Here is an 18157-nt window from a genome sequence, read left to right on the forward strand (position 1 = left end):
TTAAAGAAAAATTCTTAGGAAAGGGCCACAAATACAATAAAGGCCAAATTTGCACTAGGGACCATAGCTTATGGATTCATGATTGTCTGAAGTCTATTATTTTAGAATTTAAAAATGTGTAAGTAATCTGTTGCTTATATGGTGATCAGATGTGAAATACTTAGAAATTTGAAAGCTTAAAAAAATATGGCAAGGGGTTGGGGATTTAGCTCAGTGGTAGAGCACTTGCCTAGCAAGCGCAAGGCCCTGGGTTCGATCCTCAGCTTCTGGGGGGGAAAAAAAAATGACAAAAGTCGATCTTAGTAGCAAAAACGAAGAAAACAATTGGCCTCTAACTGTCACTAACTGTCCTCCAAGGTAAAGGAGTGGGTACCACCTGACCTTGGCCATCCAATTTAACCCCCATAATGGCTATGTGAAGTAAGCATTGAGATCTCTTTGTCTTCATTTGGATAGCATCTGGCAAAGTCCAGGCTGACCTCCATTTCTCTATGTGTCTGAGAGTGAACTCCTGGGCTCCCTGCCTTCCCTCCTTGGTTTCCAGGCATGAATCACCATACCTGGCTCTAAGATCTCAAGAGAAGACTTCTGAAATATTATGTGCAGAATAATTTTTTATAATTTTTATTTTTTATTTCCCATCTCCCCACTCAGGACTTTACATTAGTATTGATGGTGAAGTCCATTATAGAATTATCTAAATCTTTGGGGGATTTGACATTATGGTCTGACAGGCTCTCCAAATTCTATACTCTTAGAAGCAAACTTCAGAGATATCATCTAGGGCTGAATAAATATCACGTGCCTGGAAATTAAGTCAACATTGTGCACTGAGTTGTAACCCTTTGTTAACTGGCACTGAGATGACTTCAGTACATTCAATCACCAAAGTTAATGTGATAGACCCATTTCTAATGATCTTGTAGAAATATCCACATGCATTTTCTAAAAATCCCAGTCATTTTCCCTAAAAGTATGTTTTAGCGAAGAACAATAAATCATTGTTACCGAATATTCATAGAATAAAACCTTTTCATTTATGACAAAAATCCCATTATTGTTATTTTAAGCTGGAGAAGAGAGAAAGTTGTCTGCCAGCATCTCCTAGATCCTTGCTAATAAATACATGTATCTACAGATCAGCATCGTCAGCATCACTGAGAGCTTAGTAAAAAGGCATTATGTGGAGCTTAGTCAGAACCAGTGAAGCATAGTCCATATGTCAGCAAGATCCTGTGGGTGTCATAGGAACATTCAGGTGAAAATACCACCCTAGACCACTGCCACAGTGAGAGCCAGTCCTCCAGTTTACCATGCCTCTTAAGAGCACCTCATCTTCCTCATCTTCCCATACATAATCCAGACCCAGAGACTGAGCCCAGGGCACAGAGTTAGGTGAGGTGTGCATGGTTTTTCTTCCTGTTTGTGTACATCAGTGTGAGAACACAACCAGAATCTTCTTCCTCTTACTGAACCATGCTCCTGATAGGTTTTGATTTTACTTGTTTTTCCCTAATTTGCTTTGTCAGCTCTGGTGTTTTCCTTTTTGACATGGCATCGCATTGCGCTTTTTTTCTTTTCACTCACGGCGGAAGACAAGATCATCCAGTTCTTAGAGGAATGTAGGCGAGGAGAAGGAAAAGAACCGTTTTCATATGTGTCTTTGTCTGTGTCTCTAGGAACTAGTTGTTTCTGAAGCCACACCATGCATAGCACTCAGGATGTTCTTTCCTGCAAAGACACCACTAATCTCACAACATTAAAAGAGAAAAGTGTGACATTGTACCGCTAACGTATGCCCTTTCTTCCTACTAAGGCTTCTTCCTTGAAGTCTTCCCCAGCTTTTCTGGTTCTCATTGTCTGGCCACGGAGACAGTACAGCACAGAGTTGAACACTTAATTTTAGTATGCCTTCTCCTCTTGTCTAATTGCTTCATGTGTCCAACTGGAATTTGAGGTGGTTTGAGGCTGTTACTTGACTTGTAAATAAAAAACCTAGCACAAAGTTGCAAATTGATATGCAGGTGTTAAATATGAAAAGAGTGTTGGTTCATACCAGTTAGAGTCCATGCCTTTAAGGACTTCCTTTTCTCTAAGAACAACTTTCAGGGATGGACAAAGTATCACCAGAAAACAGGATGGGTTTTCTTCTCCAAAATGGGAAGGTGGAGTTAGAAGAAACATAGGAGGTGGTATGAGAAATAAGTGTATAAGGTACATCTCTTCAGTCTTCTTCACCACATCTGTTTCTTCTCTGTTGCCTCCTTCTCCTTTGCTAATAAACTTAAATGTCTTCGGCTTCTGAAATCCTTGTTTACCATTCATTAAACTCCTTTGTTGCTTGTTTCTTTTACCCAAAAGCATTTAAAAATTAGTCTATGTACTATCTCTTTACTTACTCTCCATTGTCTCCTCAATTCCTGGCTGTTTCTTCTAAAACCACCTTCACCTCAGAGTTAAGTAACACCACTTAGTTCTTGAAAAGCTCCTCACGTAAGGACAGTCTCCTCTGTGGAGATTTCTTTCATTTTATTCTTTGCTCCCTTCTTTCTGGTGAATGTGAAAGTACTTTGATGATAGAGATAAATTTTTGCTCCTTTATATCTACCACTATATTTGAAAAGAGAACTTTTAATTCCTCAATCGGGGATGCATAATGTGAAATGTTCATAATACTCAAAAGTATATCTAAAAATGTGTCTGAGAGATATGCATGCTGGAGGGTTTTATAACCCCAGCACTCACGTAGCACAGACGGGAGGGTCACACATTTGAGACATTAAGGAGAGCAAAAGCCCAGATGTGCAGTGGCCGGTAGCTCACTGGCCACTGCCTCCGAGGAGCCCATCAACCAGAGTCTCCCAACTGTTTCAGTCGCGCGGCAACCTTAGACGTGTGTCTGGTCAGTTTCCTCGATCAACAGAAGACATTTACTGGTTCTGATGTCTCTCTTTCCTTTTCCCCAAGATTGCTCCAGACCATGTAGTTCCAGCCCCAGAGGAATGCTATGTGTATAGTCCACTGGGCTCTGCCTATAAACTCCAGAGTTACACCGAAGGCTACGGTAAAAATACCAGCTTGGTAACTATGTGAGTAAAACTGCTGTTGACGTGTGAATTAAGCGGGATTTGAATGAGAAGAGCTGGTTGTTGAGTTCTGCCTTGGTTAAAGTGTTTGGAGGCCCCAACTTCACACTCTTACTGCTCTTGCTCCTTCAGCTTCATGATCTGGAATACCATGATGGGGACGTCCATACTGAGTATTCCTTGGGGCATAAAACAGGTAATACACCTTCTTTTAGTACACTCTAACCTGAAAACTTCCTAAGATTTGCTATTTTTTCTTTTTAATTGTGTATATATGTGAGACTGTGTGTGGGTATGTGCATATAAGTGCCTGCGTCTGTGGAGGTCAGAGGTGTTAGGTTGCCCTCCACAGCTGGAGTCACAGACAGCTGTGAGCCACTCAACGTGGGTGTTGTGAACCAGGCTCCAGCGCTCTGAAAAGGCTGGAATGCATTCTTAACTTCTGAGCCATCTCTCCACCCCCTGAAATTTTTTCAGTATCTACAATCCCAACACTTACACTAAAGCGACAGGATCATGGGTTCGAGACCATTTTGGGCTACATAGTAAATTTGAAGCCATCCTATTTTTATTCCAAATGTCTCCAAAATAAATAATTAAATAATAACTTTGAATTTTTATACTTTATACTTTAAGTTTGGGACTGGGAATATAGCTCAATGATAACATGTTTTCCTAGCTTACATGAGGCCCTGGGTTCAAATACTAGCACTGTTAGAGAGAGAGAGAGAGAGAGAGAGAGAGAGAGAGAGAGAGAGAGAGAGAGAGAACTACATTTTAAGTTTTATTATTTACATAAAATTCTCTTTAAAAAGCAGATGGTCTTTTCACTTGTTTATCATAATTGTTTAGGGTAACAATGTATTGCATATGATGTTATTCTTCCTAATGAGAGGAACCCGATTTTTTATTTTCAAAAGGCTGGATTTACTACTGGAATGTGTGCCACCGTGCTGATGGGCCTTTTGACACTTTATTGCTGCTACAGAGTGGTGAAGTCACGGAGTTTGATATGTAAGTGGGGACACATTGCCGCACGAGTTAACAAACCTTCCTGCTGAGGCAGATCCTCCTGGGTGTATTCTACGTGTGTGTCAGCTGTCTCCCTTTCCTTTTTATGTGTGTGTGTGTACATGTGCCACGGTGCACACGTGGAGGTCAAAGGACAGCTTGAAGGTGTCAGTTCTCTTCTTCTACGTAAGTTGTCTGGGATTGAACTCTGATCGTCAGGGTTGGCAGCAGCTGCTTGACCTCCTGAGCCTTCTCGCTGGCCCTGGCTGTCTACTTTTACATAAAGCTTTAGTCTTCTAACTCATGGCTTTCTGCTGACCAGTCTGTCAACAAATTTCTGGCTCCCTCTGAAATTCAGAACTGGGGGTTCTTTGGAGGATCCATTTATTAATGCTAATGTCCTTATAAGAATGATTATATTTTATTACTGGGTGTGCATGAGTGCACATGGACAGAGACTACTTGACGGAAGCAGCTTTCTCACCGTGGGGGTCCTGAAGATTAAACTCAGGTTCTAAAGCTTGGTGGCAAAGGCCTGTCCCTCTCATTGGCCCCCAAAAATGTAATGTTTTTTAAAATAAAGCCCTTGTCAAAACTATTAAGAACTCTATGGTTCTTACCAATTATTGTTTACTTGTTTTGACTTACACATAACAGACCTAAAAGCATAAAATATCCATAGAAAAATATGGAAGTATAAGCAATTCTTAAAGTTGTATAAACTCATTTCCTCTACTCACGTGTATAGATTCTGTAGTTTTAAGTTTGAAATGGGGGCTTGTTGGATTGCTAGGGCTGGTTTCAATCCTGAGTAGAAGTAATCTGTCATCCAACCCACACTTCTTATTCTCCCAAGCAGCTGGGACCAGTGTATGCTACTACACAGAAACATCTTTTTGAGTCATTTTTACATATTTTAAACCGAGTGTGGCGGTACATCTCTATAATCTCAGAATTTGGGAATCCAAGGTTATCAGCAGCTACATAAGGAGTTCAAGGCCAGCCTAGGCTACATGAGACTCTTTCTTAAAAAAGAAAAAGAAAAAGAAAAAGAAAGAAAAAAGAAAAAAGAAAAAAGGCAAAACATATATAAGTACTTTTAGGGCTTGACAGACATGTATTTTTCATTCAGTCTTATTAGCATGTTCAAAGCAACATCTAGTTTGCAGCTTCTTTCTTTCATTAAACCTAGTCTTAGTCACTTGGGGAGTATTGTTTGACATCTTGGGAGAAGTCTTGTTTAAAAGCCATTCAAGTTTCCAGTTGAGTTTGTTCAGCCTTGGTTTCTGCAGTTTCAGTTCTGACTGAAATGGGAAGAGCTCTTTGTACACATGCAGCAAGTATGGATCTTACATCAGGCTGCCTGTGCAATGGGAACATGGCCTCCCTACGTTTGCTCTGTTACAGGTAATGCCTGTGTTTCTTAACCGCTCCCATTTAAAAGGGTGAACTTGCATCAGTTCATTTTACAAAGTCAACAAACCCTAAAGCAAAGCCTGACAGGACATAAAAAGAAAGAAAAACAGTTACAAAATACTACTTGATAGAATCAGTGATGTACAAAAATAATATTCTGTGTTTAAAATAGGGCTTACTCTAGTGAGGCAAGGAGGATGCTATATTAAACCCAACACAAAATCCATGGTTACATCAATAGACACCCCGAAAAAGGCATTTGATGGTGTTCAGCCTCCTTTTCTTAGTAAAGTTCTAAGGAAAATACTACTTTTAACAAGTTAAAGACTTTACCCCTAAACCAGGACCAGCAGCATTCTACAGTGATAAAATCCTTAAATTTATTTCCATTTAAGTCAAGAAAACATAGGGATGTTCATAATTACTCATAGTGTTTTTTGAGATATTATCAAATACAGCAAAAGAATTTTGAACTAATATAAAAACTGGAAAAGACTAGTAATAATAACAAAAAATTGTATCAGAATGCTGGCTATTAGAATTAATGAGAATCTGAAAGCTGCCTGCTGTGAAGTCAAGAACCAGCAGCTAGAACTACAGTGCAAAGGACATTGTTCCACTCACCCCAGCAATGAACTCTAAGGACTCACAAAATTTAGGAGGAGAACACAAGTGATAAGGGAAAATGCAAACTGCCTAAACCCAAGAACTCAACCGCACAAGTAAGGAAAACATACCGTGTGGTTTGGAAGATTCACCATTGTGAACCACAGAAAATCAAACGTGTAAATCCAGTCCCACTTCAAACACAGCCAGGAAAATTAGAAAAAAGGAAGCAGTATGAAAGACTCAGACTTACCAGCTATTAAAACATACTCTAAAGTCATTCTAATAAAGCAGAAAATAGGAAAGAACCAGAGTGGAAGGGCTGGAGAGGTGGCTCAGTGATTAAAATCACTTGCTGCTCTTCCAGGACCCAGGTTTAAATCCCTGTACCTACATGCCATCAAACAACTGTCTGTAACTCTTGGGGATCAAATGTCCTCTTCTAGCCTCAGGCACCACGTACATACATGTTACACAGACATGCAGGCAAAAACATCCATAAACATGAAATTTAAAAAAAATGTAATCTTTATAAAAGCTAGACTAGAAAAGGAAATGTAAATTTCAGGTTTATGAGTTTAATATTCCTATTTGGTGTCTGTTAAACTAAGTATCAGTTTGGGGAAAAACACTGTATGACACCTTATACAAAAATATATTCTAGATGGCATTCATACTGAATGTGAAAAAAATAAAACCATAAGATAGTAGAAGAAAATTTAGGAGGTTGTGCACATAAACCAGTGATTGAGATTTTCCTGATCAGTACAGAAGATATAAAAACCTTAAATTTAAGAAATATATCAGGCTGGGCGGTGGTGGCATACACCTTTAATCCCAGCACTTGTGAGGCAGAGGCAGGTGGATCTCTGTGAGTTCAAGGCCAGCCTGGTCTCCAAAGCGAGTTCTAGGAAGGGCTCAAAGCTACACAGAGAAACCCTGTCTCGGAAAACCACAAAAAGAAAGAAAGAAAGAAAGAAAGAAAGAAAGAAAGAAAGAAAGAAAGAAAGAAAGAAAGAAAGAAAGAAAAGTCCATTCGTAATTGGACATTTATAGACTAGAATGTTTTTCCTTTGTGGTTGTTTCTTTTTATTCTCACACCCCAATGTCTGTATGAATGCTATTAGAACGGAACATACAAGATTTGTGGGCCAGGCAATACTTAATTAGTCCAACTTATATAATACACACAGAGAGACAGGCAGACAGTCACACTGTATCCCCCTCCCTCTGGAAACTAGATGAGTACAATTATTATTTGTTTGTTTGTTTGTTTGTTTTTAAGAGAGATCTCACTCTGTTGCCCAGGCTGTTTTCAAAGCCATAGTTTCAAGTGGTCCTTCACCTCCTACTCACAGACTCACTGGTCCGCCCACCTCAGACTCCAGAGTAGCAGGCATATAAGCACCTACTACTACACCAGGCTGAAGTAATTGTTCATGAAACTGTCATTGTTTCTAAAATTCTCTTTTCAGTTACACTGATTTAGTGTGTGTGTGTGTGTGTGTGTGTGTGTGTGTGTGTGTGTGTGTATGCTTGTTTATGTGTGTGGGCGTATGAGTGCCACAGTGTGTGTGGAAATCAGAGAACAGCTTTCAGGAGTTGGTTCTTTGTTCCATCATGTGGATCCAGGGATTGACTCAGGTCATCAGTTTAGCAGCGACACCTTCACCACTGAGCCATCTGCTCGTCCAAACTAGTGGTGTTCATGTGGATGCACACCGCCATGCTCAGTGCCTGCGCTCTTTCTGCTTTCTGCCATGTACTGGCTGCTGTGTTCTACTTGACGTTCATAGAACTGCTCCTGCTTAGTCACCACACAGCAAGTAACTTCGGCAGTACAAACCATGCAGTCGTGGAGAAAGTGACTCTAATTTGACAGCAGTTAACTTAACATACTCTTACGTTATACCTACCTCTATTCTTATTCCATCCCCAAATATGGAGACAAATTGCTATTCCAATAATGCAACCGTAGAAAAGCAAATAATTTCTGTGTTTTTACACAAATGTCTTTGTGTTCCTCTTATCATCTAGTATGTTTTATTACAGCCTTGCCTCCCACTTCATCGCTTTTTTAAGGGAACTTTATGGGTTGCAGTCACCATTATTATTTTTGTTTGTTGTTTAGTTGGTTGATTGATTCTGTACTGTGACACATGTATGTCCTCTGTTGTTTACTGTTCTAAGAAATACTCTTCTAAAAGTAATTTGTACATATTTTGTGGATTTTGTTTTTATTATTTTCTTTAAATTTTGACCACTAAAGGGAAAAAAAAAGTGTGGGCTGGAGATACATGCAGTGGTGGAGCACAGGCTTAGCATGTGTAGAGCTACATGGGTTCAAGCCCTAGTTCAAAACACAAAAGGGAAAAAAGAGGCAGCACTGGCTAAATTCAAGTTTCTGTCTAAGAGCCGTGCTGATTCCCAGTAGTCCCAGCTGTACATTAGTGGTAGGCTGTTTGGAAGCCCGCCGTTATTTTGTGTGTTCCCAGTTCTGTTTTGTTTTGTTTCTTATGCTCGCAAAGAGGTGTGATTTTCTTCAATTGTATCATTTGTTTGTATCCTTTTCTATTTATCCCCAAGTTCCTTAGTGCTTTTATAGTTCTACTAAGTACTTTATCTGATATTGCACTTAGTTTTTTATCTGTATTTTCTTACGAATTTCTTTCTCACTCAGTGTTCAAATGACTTTCACAAGCCTTTCTATCTTCCCTATTGCACGTTGTTTCTTGTTGATAAAAGGAGAACCTTTCATAGTGGATTTCTATATTATTTCCTAACTTTAATGTGTTAATCTTTTGTTGTTGTTTCGTCTTGCCATGTTTGTCTTGTTCAGGTTGTTCACAAACTCACTGTGTAGCCCAGGCTGGCCTTGAGTTCACATACTCTTGCCTCAGCATACTGGAGTCTGGAATTAACAAGTGTTCACTTCTATGCCTAGCTTTACTTTTAAATTCTTAGCTCAGTTACCTAAAATTTAAATTGGCTTGAAGCATAAAATATGACTCAAGACAACTTTCCTTCATGTTCCTAAGTAGTGTTTAAATGAACTAACAGGGTGATGTATGCCTATAATCCCAGGAATCTGAGAGACTGAGGCATGAGGATTGCTGTAAATTTGGGGCTAGCCTAGGCTGTGCAGCAAGACACCATCACAAAAAACTAAAAAGAAAGAGTATTCTGGTTTTGACTAATTAATTTTCCTACTCTTGGTTATCAATGCCTTTTTTACTTGTAAAAAGTTATGATGCTATGTTTCTCAGATTATACTTTTTCACTAATCACATTTGTTTTGTTTTACAACATTTTAACATTTTAATTGCTAGTTTTTCTGTAATGCATTCTTGTATTTGTTGGTAAAGTAGCCATAACCTTTTGCTAATTATTTTGAGTTGATTGGGGGAATACAAATTATAAATGTAGAGTATGTGACCAATATCTAGTCTTATGCTTTCTCGTTTATTTTTATCTAGGCACATCGGACACAACTACCTGGGAATATCCAGATGTCTGCAAACATTATTTTGGCTCCTTTGGACAATGGTCAAGTCTCCTTTTCTCCTTGGTGTCTCTCATTGGAGCAATGATAGTTTATTGGGTGCTTATGTCTAATTTTCTTTTTAATACTGGAAAGTTTATTTTTAGTAAGTATCAATATAGTCTTTAACAAAGTTACCCTCAAATATCATTGTAATGTTTTAGTTCCAACCTTACATTTTTATATGTCAAGTATCATATAACCCTGGGCAATATGCTTGATTCAGCTTTTCTATGCTCAGGACCTCAAATATCCTGTGTACAACCATTAATTTTTTACATAAACAGTGGGTTTCATTCTGCCATTTTCATAGTGTATTTCAATCATATTCACTTCCTATTGTGCTCTCATTGCCCTCCACTCCCTTTCGTCCCCTTCCTCTTCCAACTAGCTCTCTTCTGCTTTCATGGTTCATTAGGGTTGCTCACACGAACATGGGTGAAAGTTGGTTTGCCGGAGCATACGCGCTTTAGCAATGTCTGCACGGCTGTCTACAATGTCTCTCCCTCCCCGTCACTGGTTACCTGCATATGTATTCTCATGAAGGGGTGGCCCCAAGAGCCCTTCCTCCTTCCGTGAAAGTTATCGACAAGCCCAGACTAATGAAGATATCACAACTGTTGTGAGTTCAAGAATGCAAAAACAGCCAGGCATTGGTGGCCCACGCCTTTAATCCCAGCACTCGGGAGGCAGAGGCAGGTGAATCTCTGTGAGTTGGAGGCCAGCCTGGGCTACCAAGTGAGTCCCAGGAAAGGCGCAAAGCTACACAGGGAAACCCTGTCTCGAAAAACCAAAAAAAAAAAAAAAAAAGATGCAAAAACACACCATTCCCAGATGTCAGCGCCCTGACTTCCTCTGGCTCCTAAGGGTTTTGTTTTTCTGGTTCCTCTTCCAGAATGTTCCCTGAACCATGGAGAGGGTGTTATAGTTGTCCCACTTACAACTGGGCCTTCAACAGTCATTTATTCTCAGTGCTTTGGCCAGTTATGAGTCTCCACAGTTACCACTGACCACTGCAAAAAGCAGGGTCCCTGGCCACAGCTGAGAGCAGCGCCAGTCCATGAGCATAAACACAGTTATATAGAAGGCAGTTTCACAGGCACATCATGTCCACAGCCAAACAGCAGCAGTAACTCCCACGCCAGGGTGTGTGAGCTCCCCGACTACGTTAACTGTTAGTAAGTGATATTCCTTCTAAGTCTCTACTTAATATAAAGTATTTCTACAACACTTTGTACTTTGTATTGAAACAGAAAAGTTTATGAAATTTACTGGTATTTGTTGTTGAAGAATTGAACAGTAAACAGATTCTACTCACTGAAACGTTAGGAACTAAAAGTAGAAAACAGTAGAATAATGAAATTTAAATGATATATTATTTCTGTACCACAGAACTGTTACCTGCTCAGATCAGCTCTAGAATTCTGAAGAGGGTATTAACAACTCAATCCAAGTACTTTTTATACTGTTTTTAACTTGGATAAAGGATATTGATTTTAAGCTTTTTTTTTGCATTTATTTGTATTGTGTGTGTGTGTGTGTGTGTGTGTGTGTGTGTGTGTGTGTGTGTCTGTGTCTGTGTGTATGTGTGTATGTGTGTGTATGTATGTATGTATGTATGTATGTAGGTGGATACACACATGCCAGGGATCACGTGTGGAAGTCAGAGGAGAACTTGTAGGACTGTGTTCTCTCCTTCCATCACTTGCCTTTCAGGGATCACATTCTGATTATGTACGAGCCTCAGATCCACCATTGTGTTGTAAACATCTGAATGGCTTGTATTCACTTTTCTATGGTGTTGTATTCCGGGTTTGTTTTTTAATCTTACTTTCAAATTAGTCATTTTTAGTTGTTGTTGTTTTGTTTTGTTTTTGCATTAAGGTCCATAATCCTTTTATATACATTTAGAATCAATCAATTTATCAAATTCTAGAACAATATAGTTGGATATTGATTGACATTGCATTGGATTTTCAGTCAACATACCATAACTAATATTATTAGGATATTGATTTAGGATTAATAAGAATTGCATTAGATTTATTGGTGTGGGAGAAAACTGTACCAGGATGCTGAGTTCTTTTCATGATCATAGCATAGTTTAAGTCTCTATTTAATGTCTTTTAAGTTTTTGTTGGTAAAAGTCTTATATACTTTAGAAACACTTTTTGCTTGATACCTTAATTTGGTTTTGTAAATGTAGTTTCAATTTGTTATACAACACATACTTTTTATTATTAAAAAATTCAAACATGTACAAAATAACAGAACAATATAAGGAAACCACATGTTGGGTGATGGTGGCACACGCCTTTAATCCCAGCACTCAGGAGGCAGAGGCAGCTGGATCTCTGAGTTCGAGGCCATTCTGGTCTACAGAGTGAGTTCCAGGACAGCTAGGGATACACAGTGGAACCCTGTCTTGGAAAACCAAAACAAATAAATACATAATACATACATACATACTAAGGAAAAGGAATCCACATGTTTCTCTCACTTAGCCTTATCAGCTGTCAACATTGTACTGTTCTAGAATAATCTGTAGTATGTAGCTGAAGTTTTTCTGTGTCCCGTTTGGTCCAACCCTGCACAGTCCAGACAAATCTCTCTCACCCACTGTTCTTCAGCTGCTTATAAAATAATCATTTGGAGGCTTAATATTGATTAAAACTGCTCAGCCATTAGCTCAGGCTTACTACTGACTAGCTCTTACACTTAAACTCAGCCCATTTCTGTCTATCTGTATGTCGCCACATGTTCTGTGGCTTTACCTGTGTGCCATTACATACTGCTCCCTGGATGGTGGGCTGGTATCTCCTATATTTTTATATCAGTAATAGAGTTTTCTAACTCCCCACTTTTAAAAAAATATTATTACTCCTTGAGAACACCTTTTTAGACATTTTATTCTAATTGTCCCCCCAATGAACATTTACCATCATAGATAGATCTTTTATAAAGTGTGTATCTGAACATTATGTTTTTAAAAGTAAGTTTTTCCTCCCCTCAGTAATGAATTCTTCTCCTTGGTAATATTATCACACCCATTGAGAAACCATGAGCCATGCTATGTTCCCCATTACTCTAATCAAATATGATTATATCTGTAGTTTCTTTTTCTATTTTTTAAGGTATAGAGCATGACCCTGTCTCCAACAAACAGACAGACCTACCACACTGTTTACCCACCCTCACATTCACTATGGAATGGCATGAATGCTCAGGCATTAGCAGCACGTGCCTTTGTCTGTGTCCTTCCATCTGACTCAGCGGTTCTAACTCCGCAGTTCTTACAAGCTTGGTAGTTACTACACAGCCTTAACTCTGTAAAAGTGTGCACTGTACCTTAGGAAAACGTTAAGTGATTTTCCAGATAGGCTTGGCCATGTATGCTGGTTGGGTTCCCTTTTGGCATACTTGAGAGCTTTACATAAAATGTAGCTATACTTCTGTGAATTAATGTTAAGTATACGAAAAAATTGTATGCATTATCTTCCTTCCAGACCTTTTAACTACCATTAATTCACTCTTTCGGGTAGCTTTTTTTTTTTTAACCTTAGTTTATGTAATTTTTTTCCATATGGGCCTATGAAGTAAATGACATTATCATTCCTGTAGGCAAAGAAAACTAAAAGTGAAATTATGTAACTAAGAAATAGCTTGGAGTCAGTGTACTCAATAATATTAGATACAGTAAATTACCATTTTTATAAACTAAAGACCTTAGATGATGATGGGATTTGGCATGGTTCATTCATTGCTTAACTATATGTTTGTCTTTAACTTTTAGATTTTATTCATCACATTAATGATACAGACACTATACTGCGCACTAATAATAGCAACCCTGGTAAGTAGTTTGGAATTCTGTTTGTTTCCTTGTCCCCAATCCTGCTCCCAGAACGATTTAACAATAGAACATGTGACCACAATTTAAGTAAATGGTTGGGGAAAAATTGTTCTTTTGTTACTGGGTTGCTATAAAATTATTGGCAGTATGTTTCAGAATAGATTTATTTATTAAAAATAAATGAGTGTGATTTGGTGGTAGTGCATCTGCATAGCATGTGAGGAGCATTGGGTTTGAGCCTTGGCACCATAAGAGGATAAATTAAAAAGAGCACGAAACTAAGCCTGGTGGATGGCTCCAAGGGTAACAGGCCTGACAACCCGAGCGTGACCCCTCAGACCCGCAGGGTTGAAGAGGGGACTGCTCCTTCAAGTTGCCCTCTGACCTCCACGCACGGCAGCATGTAAACGCCCAGCAAGTAAGCTACAGAAACAGTGCTGAGAGAGCAGAAAGGAAGGGGCACAGAGAAAGAGAAGACAGACACGTTCTCCAGACTTCCCAGGCCTCAAGGTGTCAAATAGATTCTGGGCTTCTGCAAGTGGGGTAAATTCCAGAATCCTTTTGGATTGTCAAACTCCAAATTCTCCAGTTCCTCACTAGTGGTCAGGGATTTATGCTTTTGATTCCCTAACCCATAGATATTTTTGTTATTAAAAAAAAAGAGAGAGAGAGAAAAGGGATCTGTGAAGTGGCTCAGTAAGTAAAAGTATTTTGCCACCAGGCCTGATGATCTGAGTTCAGTCCCCAGACTTCCATGAATAGAAGGAGAGAAGGGTCTCTGCCAAGTTATCCTCTGACCTCTGCACATGTGCTGTGATGGACATGCACACACACAAATAATAAATGCAATACAAATGTTAAGAGAGAAAGGCCTGCTATTAGACCTTTGTATGGTTATTGGTGCCAACAATTACTCTGCATGATACATCTCATATTACTGAGATACCATAAGCCCAAAATTTTGTGTCCAGCAATGGGGCCACGGAGCACCTTATGGGATCTTGCTCTTGGTCCTAATTAAGATTCCCTTACCTTTCACTATTTATATTTAGGTGAAAGATTCCCATAGCACCTATATAACCCTTTTCCAGAAGCTGGTGCTAACAGCTGAGCAGGCGCCAGCCCCTGGCACAGTGATCCTCTGGCTTGTGTGGTCTAACCTCTGACACGGCACTTTACTTTTGCAGTGATTTGTCCCAGCGCTGGGAGTGGCAGCCACCCTAACAACGGCTCCATGATTCTCTCCAACGACACAGAGGTCCAGCAGTTTGAGAAGTGGTGGAGTAAGTCCAAGACGGTGCCCTTGTACCTGATAGGGCTCCTCTTGCCCCTGCTCAACTTCAAATCGCCGTCGTTTTTTTCCAAATTTAATATCCTAGGTAGGTACTGCTTTGTGGGACTTCAGAAGTATGGGTAGGGAGAGCGTCACCTTCCCGGCCGTCCATATCTACTGAATTTGTTCATTCATAGGATACTTTGATTTTGTTGCTTTTTGTTTTTCTATGAAGATTGGCACAGAATAATAGACACAACCATTTCAGGTTCCTTTTGCCTCTTGGGGGTTTGTTTTCTTGATATGAAGGTTTCCCATTCTAACCTTGAAGAACTCGTTCCTGTGAGAGTTCAGCTGGAGGAAACAGGTTAAGGTCTGAGGAGGAGACATCAGGATGGCTGTTACAAGAACCCTCAGTTTTAAAGGACGAGAACACTGGCACTTGCTGCAGAAGGTTTTCCCCTTATTCCATTTACGAGTATTTTATGGCCAGGTGTGATGACCCAAGCCACCAATCCTGGCCCTTAGGAGGTAGAGGCAGAGGAGCTAGACTTCAAGGTCATCCTTGGCTACAAAGACTGTCATCTCATTTTAAACATAAGAGATGTCCTGTAGCTAAGGTTTTTTCTTTCTTTCTTTCTTTCTTTCTTTCGTTCGTTCGTTCGTTCTTTCTTTCTTTCTTTCTTTCTTTCCTTCCTTCTTTCTTTCTTTCCTTCTTTCTTTCATGTGGTCTTGGGAATCAAACCCAATGCTTTAAAAACAAACAAAAAGACACCAGGGGCTTGTGCCTTCTGGGCAACAGGCTCTACTGCTGAGCTCCACTCCAGCCCTAGCTTGGCTTCTTAGGTTTATCCTGCTTTTACGCTCTAACACAGTCTTTGTTTCTTAACACAGTTGCCTCCTAAAGGAATAGACCTCTGTATGTGTCTCCTGTTTTACAGAAACCTCCAAAGGAATATTTTGACCCTATTTAAGTTGACAAAAAGACCTTCAGTGAAAGCTCAGATCTGGTTAACTAAAGGAAATCCGGAGACACCTCTTACAAAGACTTGTGAGGATTTTACCTCCCATCAAAGGCTCTCCCAGTAGGCAGCTGTAGTGCACAATAACCAGGCTCCCCATTATATCAAGGAACTCAGAGGTACACAATACAAATGTTGCTGGGTTCCCAGGAGATGAAAGGGAAGGGTAAAGACAGGTCTCTCTGTCTCCCCCAGAGCAGGATGCTGTAAGCCAGCATGAACACAGGGAGTTGTTCCGGAAGCCCGGCCTCCTGTCTTCACCTTTGTGAATGGGCGAATCTCTAAACCCCCAGTCCAGCTTCTAGAGCTCGCTGTGATTTCCTGACTGGCTGCTGACTTTCCAGAGGAACAAGTCTTCCCAAACGAGTGAACTCACAGAGGGTTTGCTCAGCGGGACCCTGTGGTCCTCAGGCTTTCCACCAGACTTAAGACATTCTGATGTCTTTTCCTTCCTCTTCCAACTGTGACTTCCTCACAGCAGCAGCTTCCAGGGGCATACAGAAACAGGTCTGATTGCCTCTGTCATGACTGGATCGACTTTCTCAGGAAGAACAGCCTGGAGCTGGAGCTTACCCAGTGAGCACTTGCCTAGTCGTGGACCTGCAAGGCTCTCAGTTAGATCCCCAACACTACAAGAAACATGTTTTTAGTTAAAAGATAGCAGTCCTCTCTCTTCTACACTCGCAAAAACTCTGTGTGGCAGAGCCTCCCGTAGCTGCTAGCTCACTTGTCCACTCTCTCAAATGTTTTTCTTTCTATCATTTCAGATTAACTGGACAGACTTTCCAGTGTGTTGGGGGTCTCTCAGCACCTAAAACATAATAAGTTGGTTTCGTGATTTTGTTCTCTTGTATACCTGACAGTTCTGTAATGGATTCTGCTTGTTGCCTGCACTGAATTCCTGAGTTAACTAAACAGTTCCCATTCAGTGAGCACGCGAAGTTCCTTGGTCTGGGTCTCGTTGGGCTTACTTTTCTGTTTCATTTTCTGATAACTCACAAGGCTAATTTTTATTCTTTAGAATCTAGCTGGGGTTTTGTTTTTGTTTTTGTTTTTTTTTCTTTTTCCGGTGCTGAGGACCAAACCCAGGGCCTTGCGCTTGCTAGGCAAGTGCTCTACCACTGAGCTAAATCCCCAACCCTAGTTTTTTTATAAATGAAATTAATGAAGATAATTTCTCCAGTCCTGGTTTTTAAAGCAGTCTGTAAGATACACAAAAGTGATAAGTGGTCTCTGGGTTTGTTTGTCTGTCCCGTACAGGTACAGTGTCCGTCCTCTATCTGATTTTCCTTGTTACCTTGAAGGCTATTCGCTTAGGATTCCATCTGGAATTTCACTGGTTTGTGCCAACAGAATTTTTTGTACCAGGTGAGTTGGTCAAAATAAGAAATAACTAAATAACAATAATGTGTTTTAAGTTAACTACTATGAAATGTCAGTCTAAAACAAGTAAAACAAGGTTAATGTGGTAGCTTTCACCTGCCAATTCCAGCATGTGGGAGACCGAGACAGAAGAGCTGCCTTGAGTTCTAGGCCAGCCTGGGCCGTAGAGTGAGATACTGCCTCAGAAAGACAAAATAATTAAATAAAACAAAACAGGACTGTAGTTGGTATTTCTAGCAACTATGGATAACCAGGGCTCTATCATTTACGACTTGACACTTGATTTATAATGCACTTGAAAAATCAAAAACTTATTCTCGGGGGCTGGAGAGATAGCTCAGAGGTTAAGAGCATTGACTACTTACTCTTCCAGAGGTCCTAAGTTCAATTCCCAGCAACCACATGGTGGCTCATAACCATCTGTAATGAGATCTGGCGCCCTCTTCTGTATACATAATAAATTAAAAAAAAAAAAAAAAAAAAAAAACCCTCACGGTTTAAAAACAAAAAAACGTATTCTCTGGACTTTTCTAAGGAACATATGCTTAGAGTGTCAGAGACTTAGAACATTGTTGCGCATGTTGATAATACTGCTCATTTAAATCATTGTTCCTGGCTGGGTGTGGTGGTACATGCTTTCAACCCTGGTACTTGGGTAGGATTGCTGTGAGTTCCAGGCCAGATCCTGTCTCAAAAAAAAAAAAAAAAAAAAAAAAAAAGAGAGAGAGAGAGAAAGAGAAAAAAATTCTTGTTCCCCTTATAGGTTTTTCTGTAACTTTATTGGTTTTTCAGGTTAAGATTATTACTATTAAATGGGTTTTTGCACCTGTCTTATTTCTCCTCCTGATTATAATGTGGCAATTTAGTTTCACCCAAATTATGTTGAAAAAAAGGTACCAATAAAACAACAAATAAATGAATGAATCGTGCTAAATAAGAAGACAGATTAAAAAGTGGCTGTTAGCG

General features: G+C 39.8%; 1 protein-coding gene across 2 annotated transcripts in view; it reads left to right on the forward strand.

The window, feature by feature from the left end:
* Positions 1 to 18157, forward strand: part of Slc38a9 (solute carrier family 38 member 9) — an 80829-nt gene that overhangs the window by 30969 nt on the left and 31703 nt on the right. For both annotated transcript variants that reach the window (XM_036207044.1, XM_036207045.1), the window contains 7 exons: positions 2968 to 3089; positions 3219 to 3282; positions 4007 to 4100; positions 9596 to 9766; positions 13454 to 13513; positions 14701 to 14892; positions 17069 to 17176. In XM_036207044.1, the coding sequence (XP_036062937.1) occupies positions 2968 to 3089; positions 3219 to 3282; positions 4007 to 4100; positions 9596 to 9766; positions 13454 to 13513; positions 14701 to 14892; positions 17069 to 17176 (811 nt within the window). The remainder of the gene's footprint in view (positions 1 to 2967; positions 3090 to 3218; positions 3283 to 4006; positions 4101 to 9595; positions 9767 to 13453; positions 13514 to 14700; positions 14893 to 17068; positions 17177 to 18157) is intronic.

The sequence above is a fragment of the Onychomys torridus genome, chromosome 15 (assembly GCF_903995425.1).
Source record: "Onychomys torridus chromosome 15, mOncTor1.1, whole genome shotgun sequence".
NCBI lineage: Eukaryota > Metazoa > Chordata > Mammalia > Rodentia > Cricetidae > Onychomys > Onychomys torridus.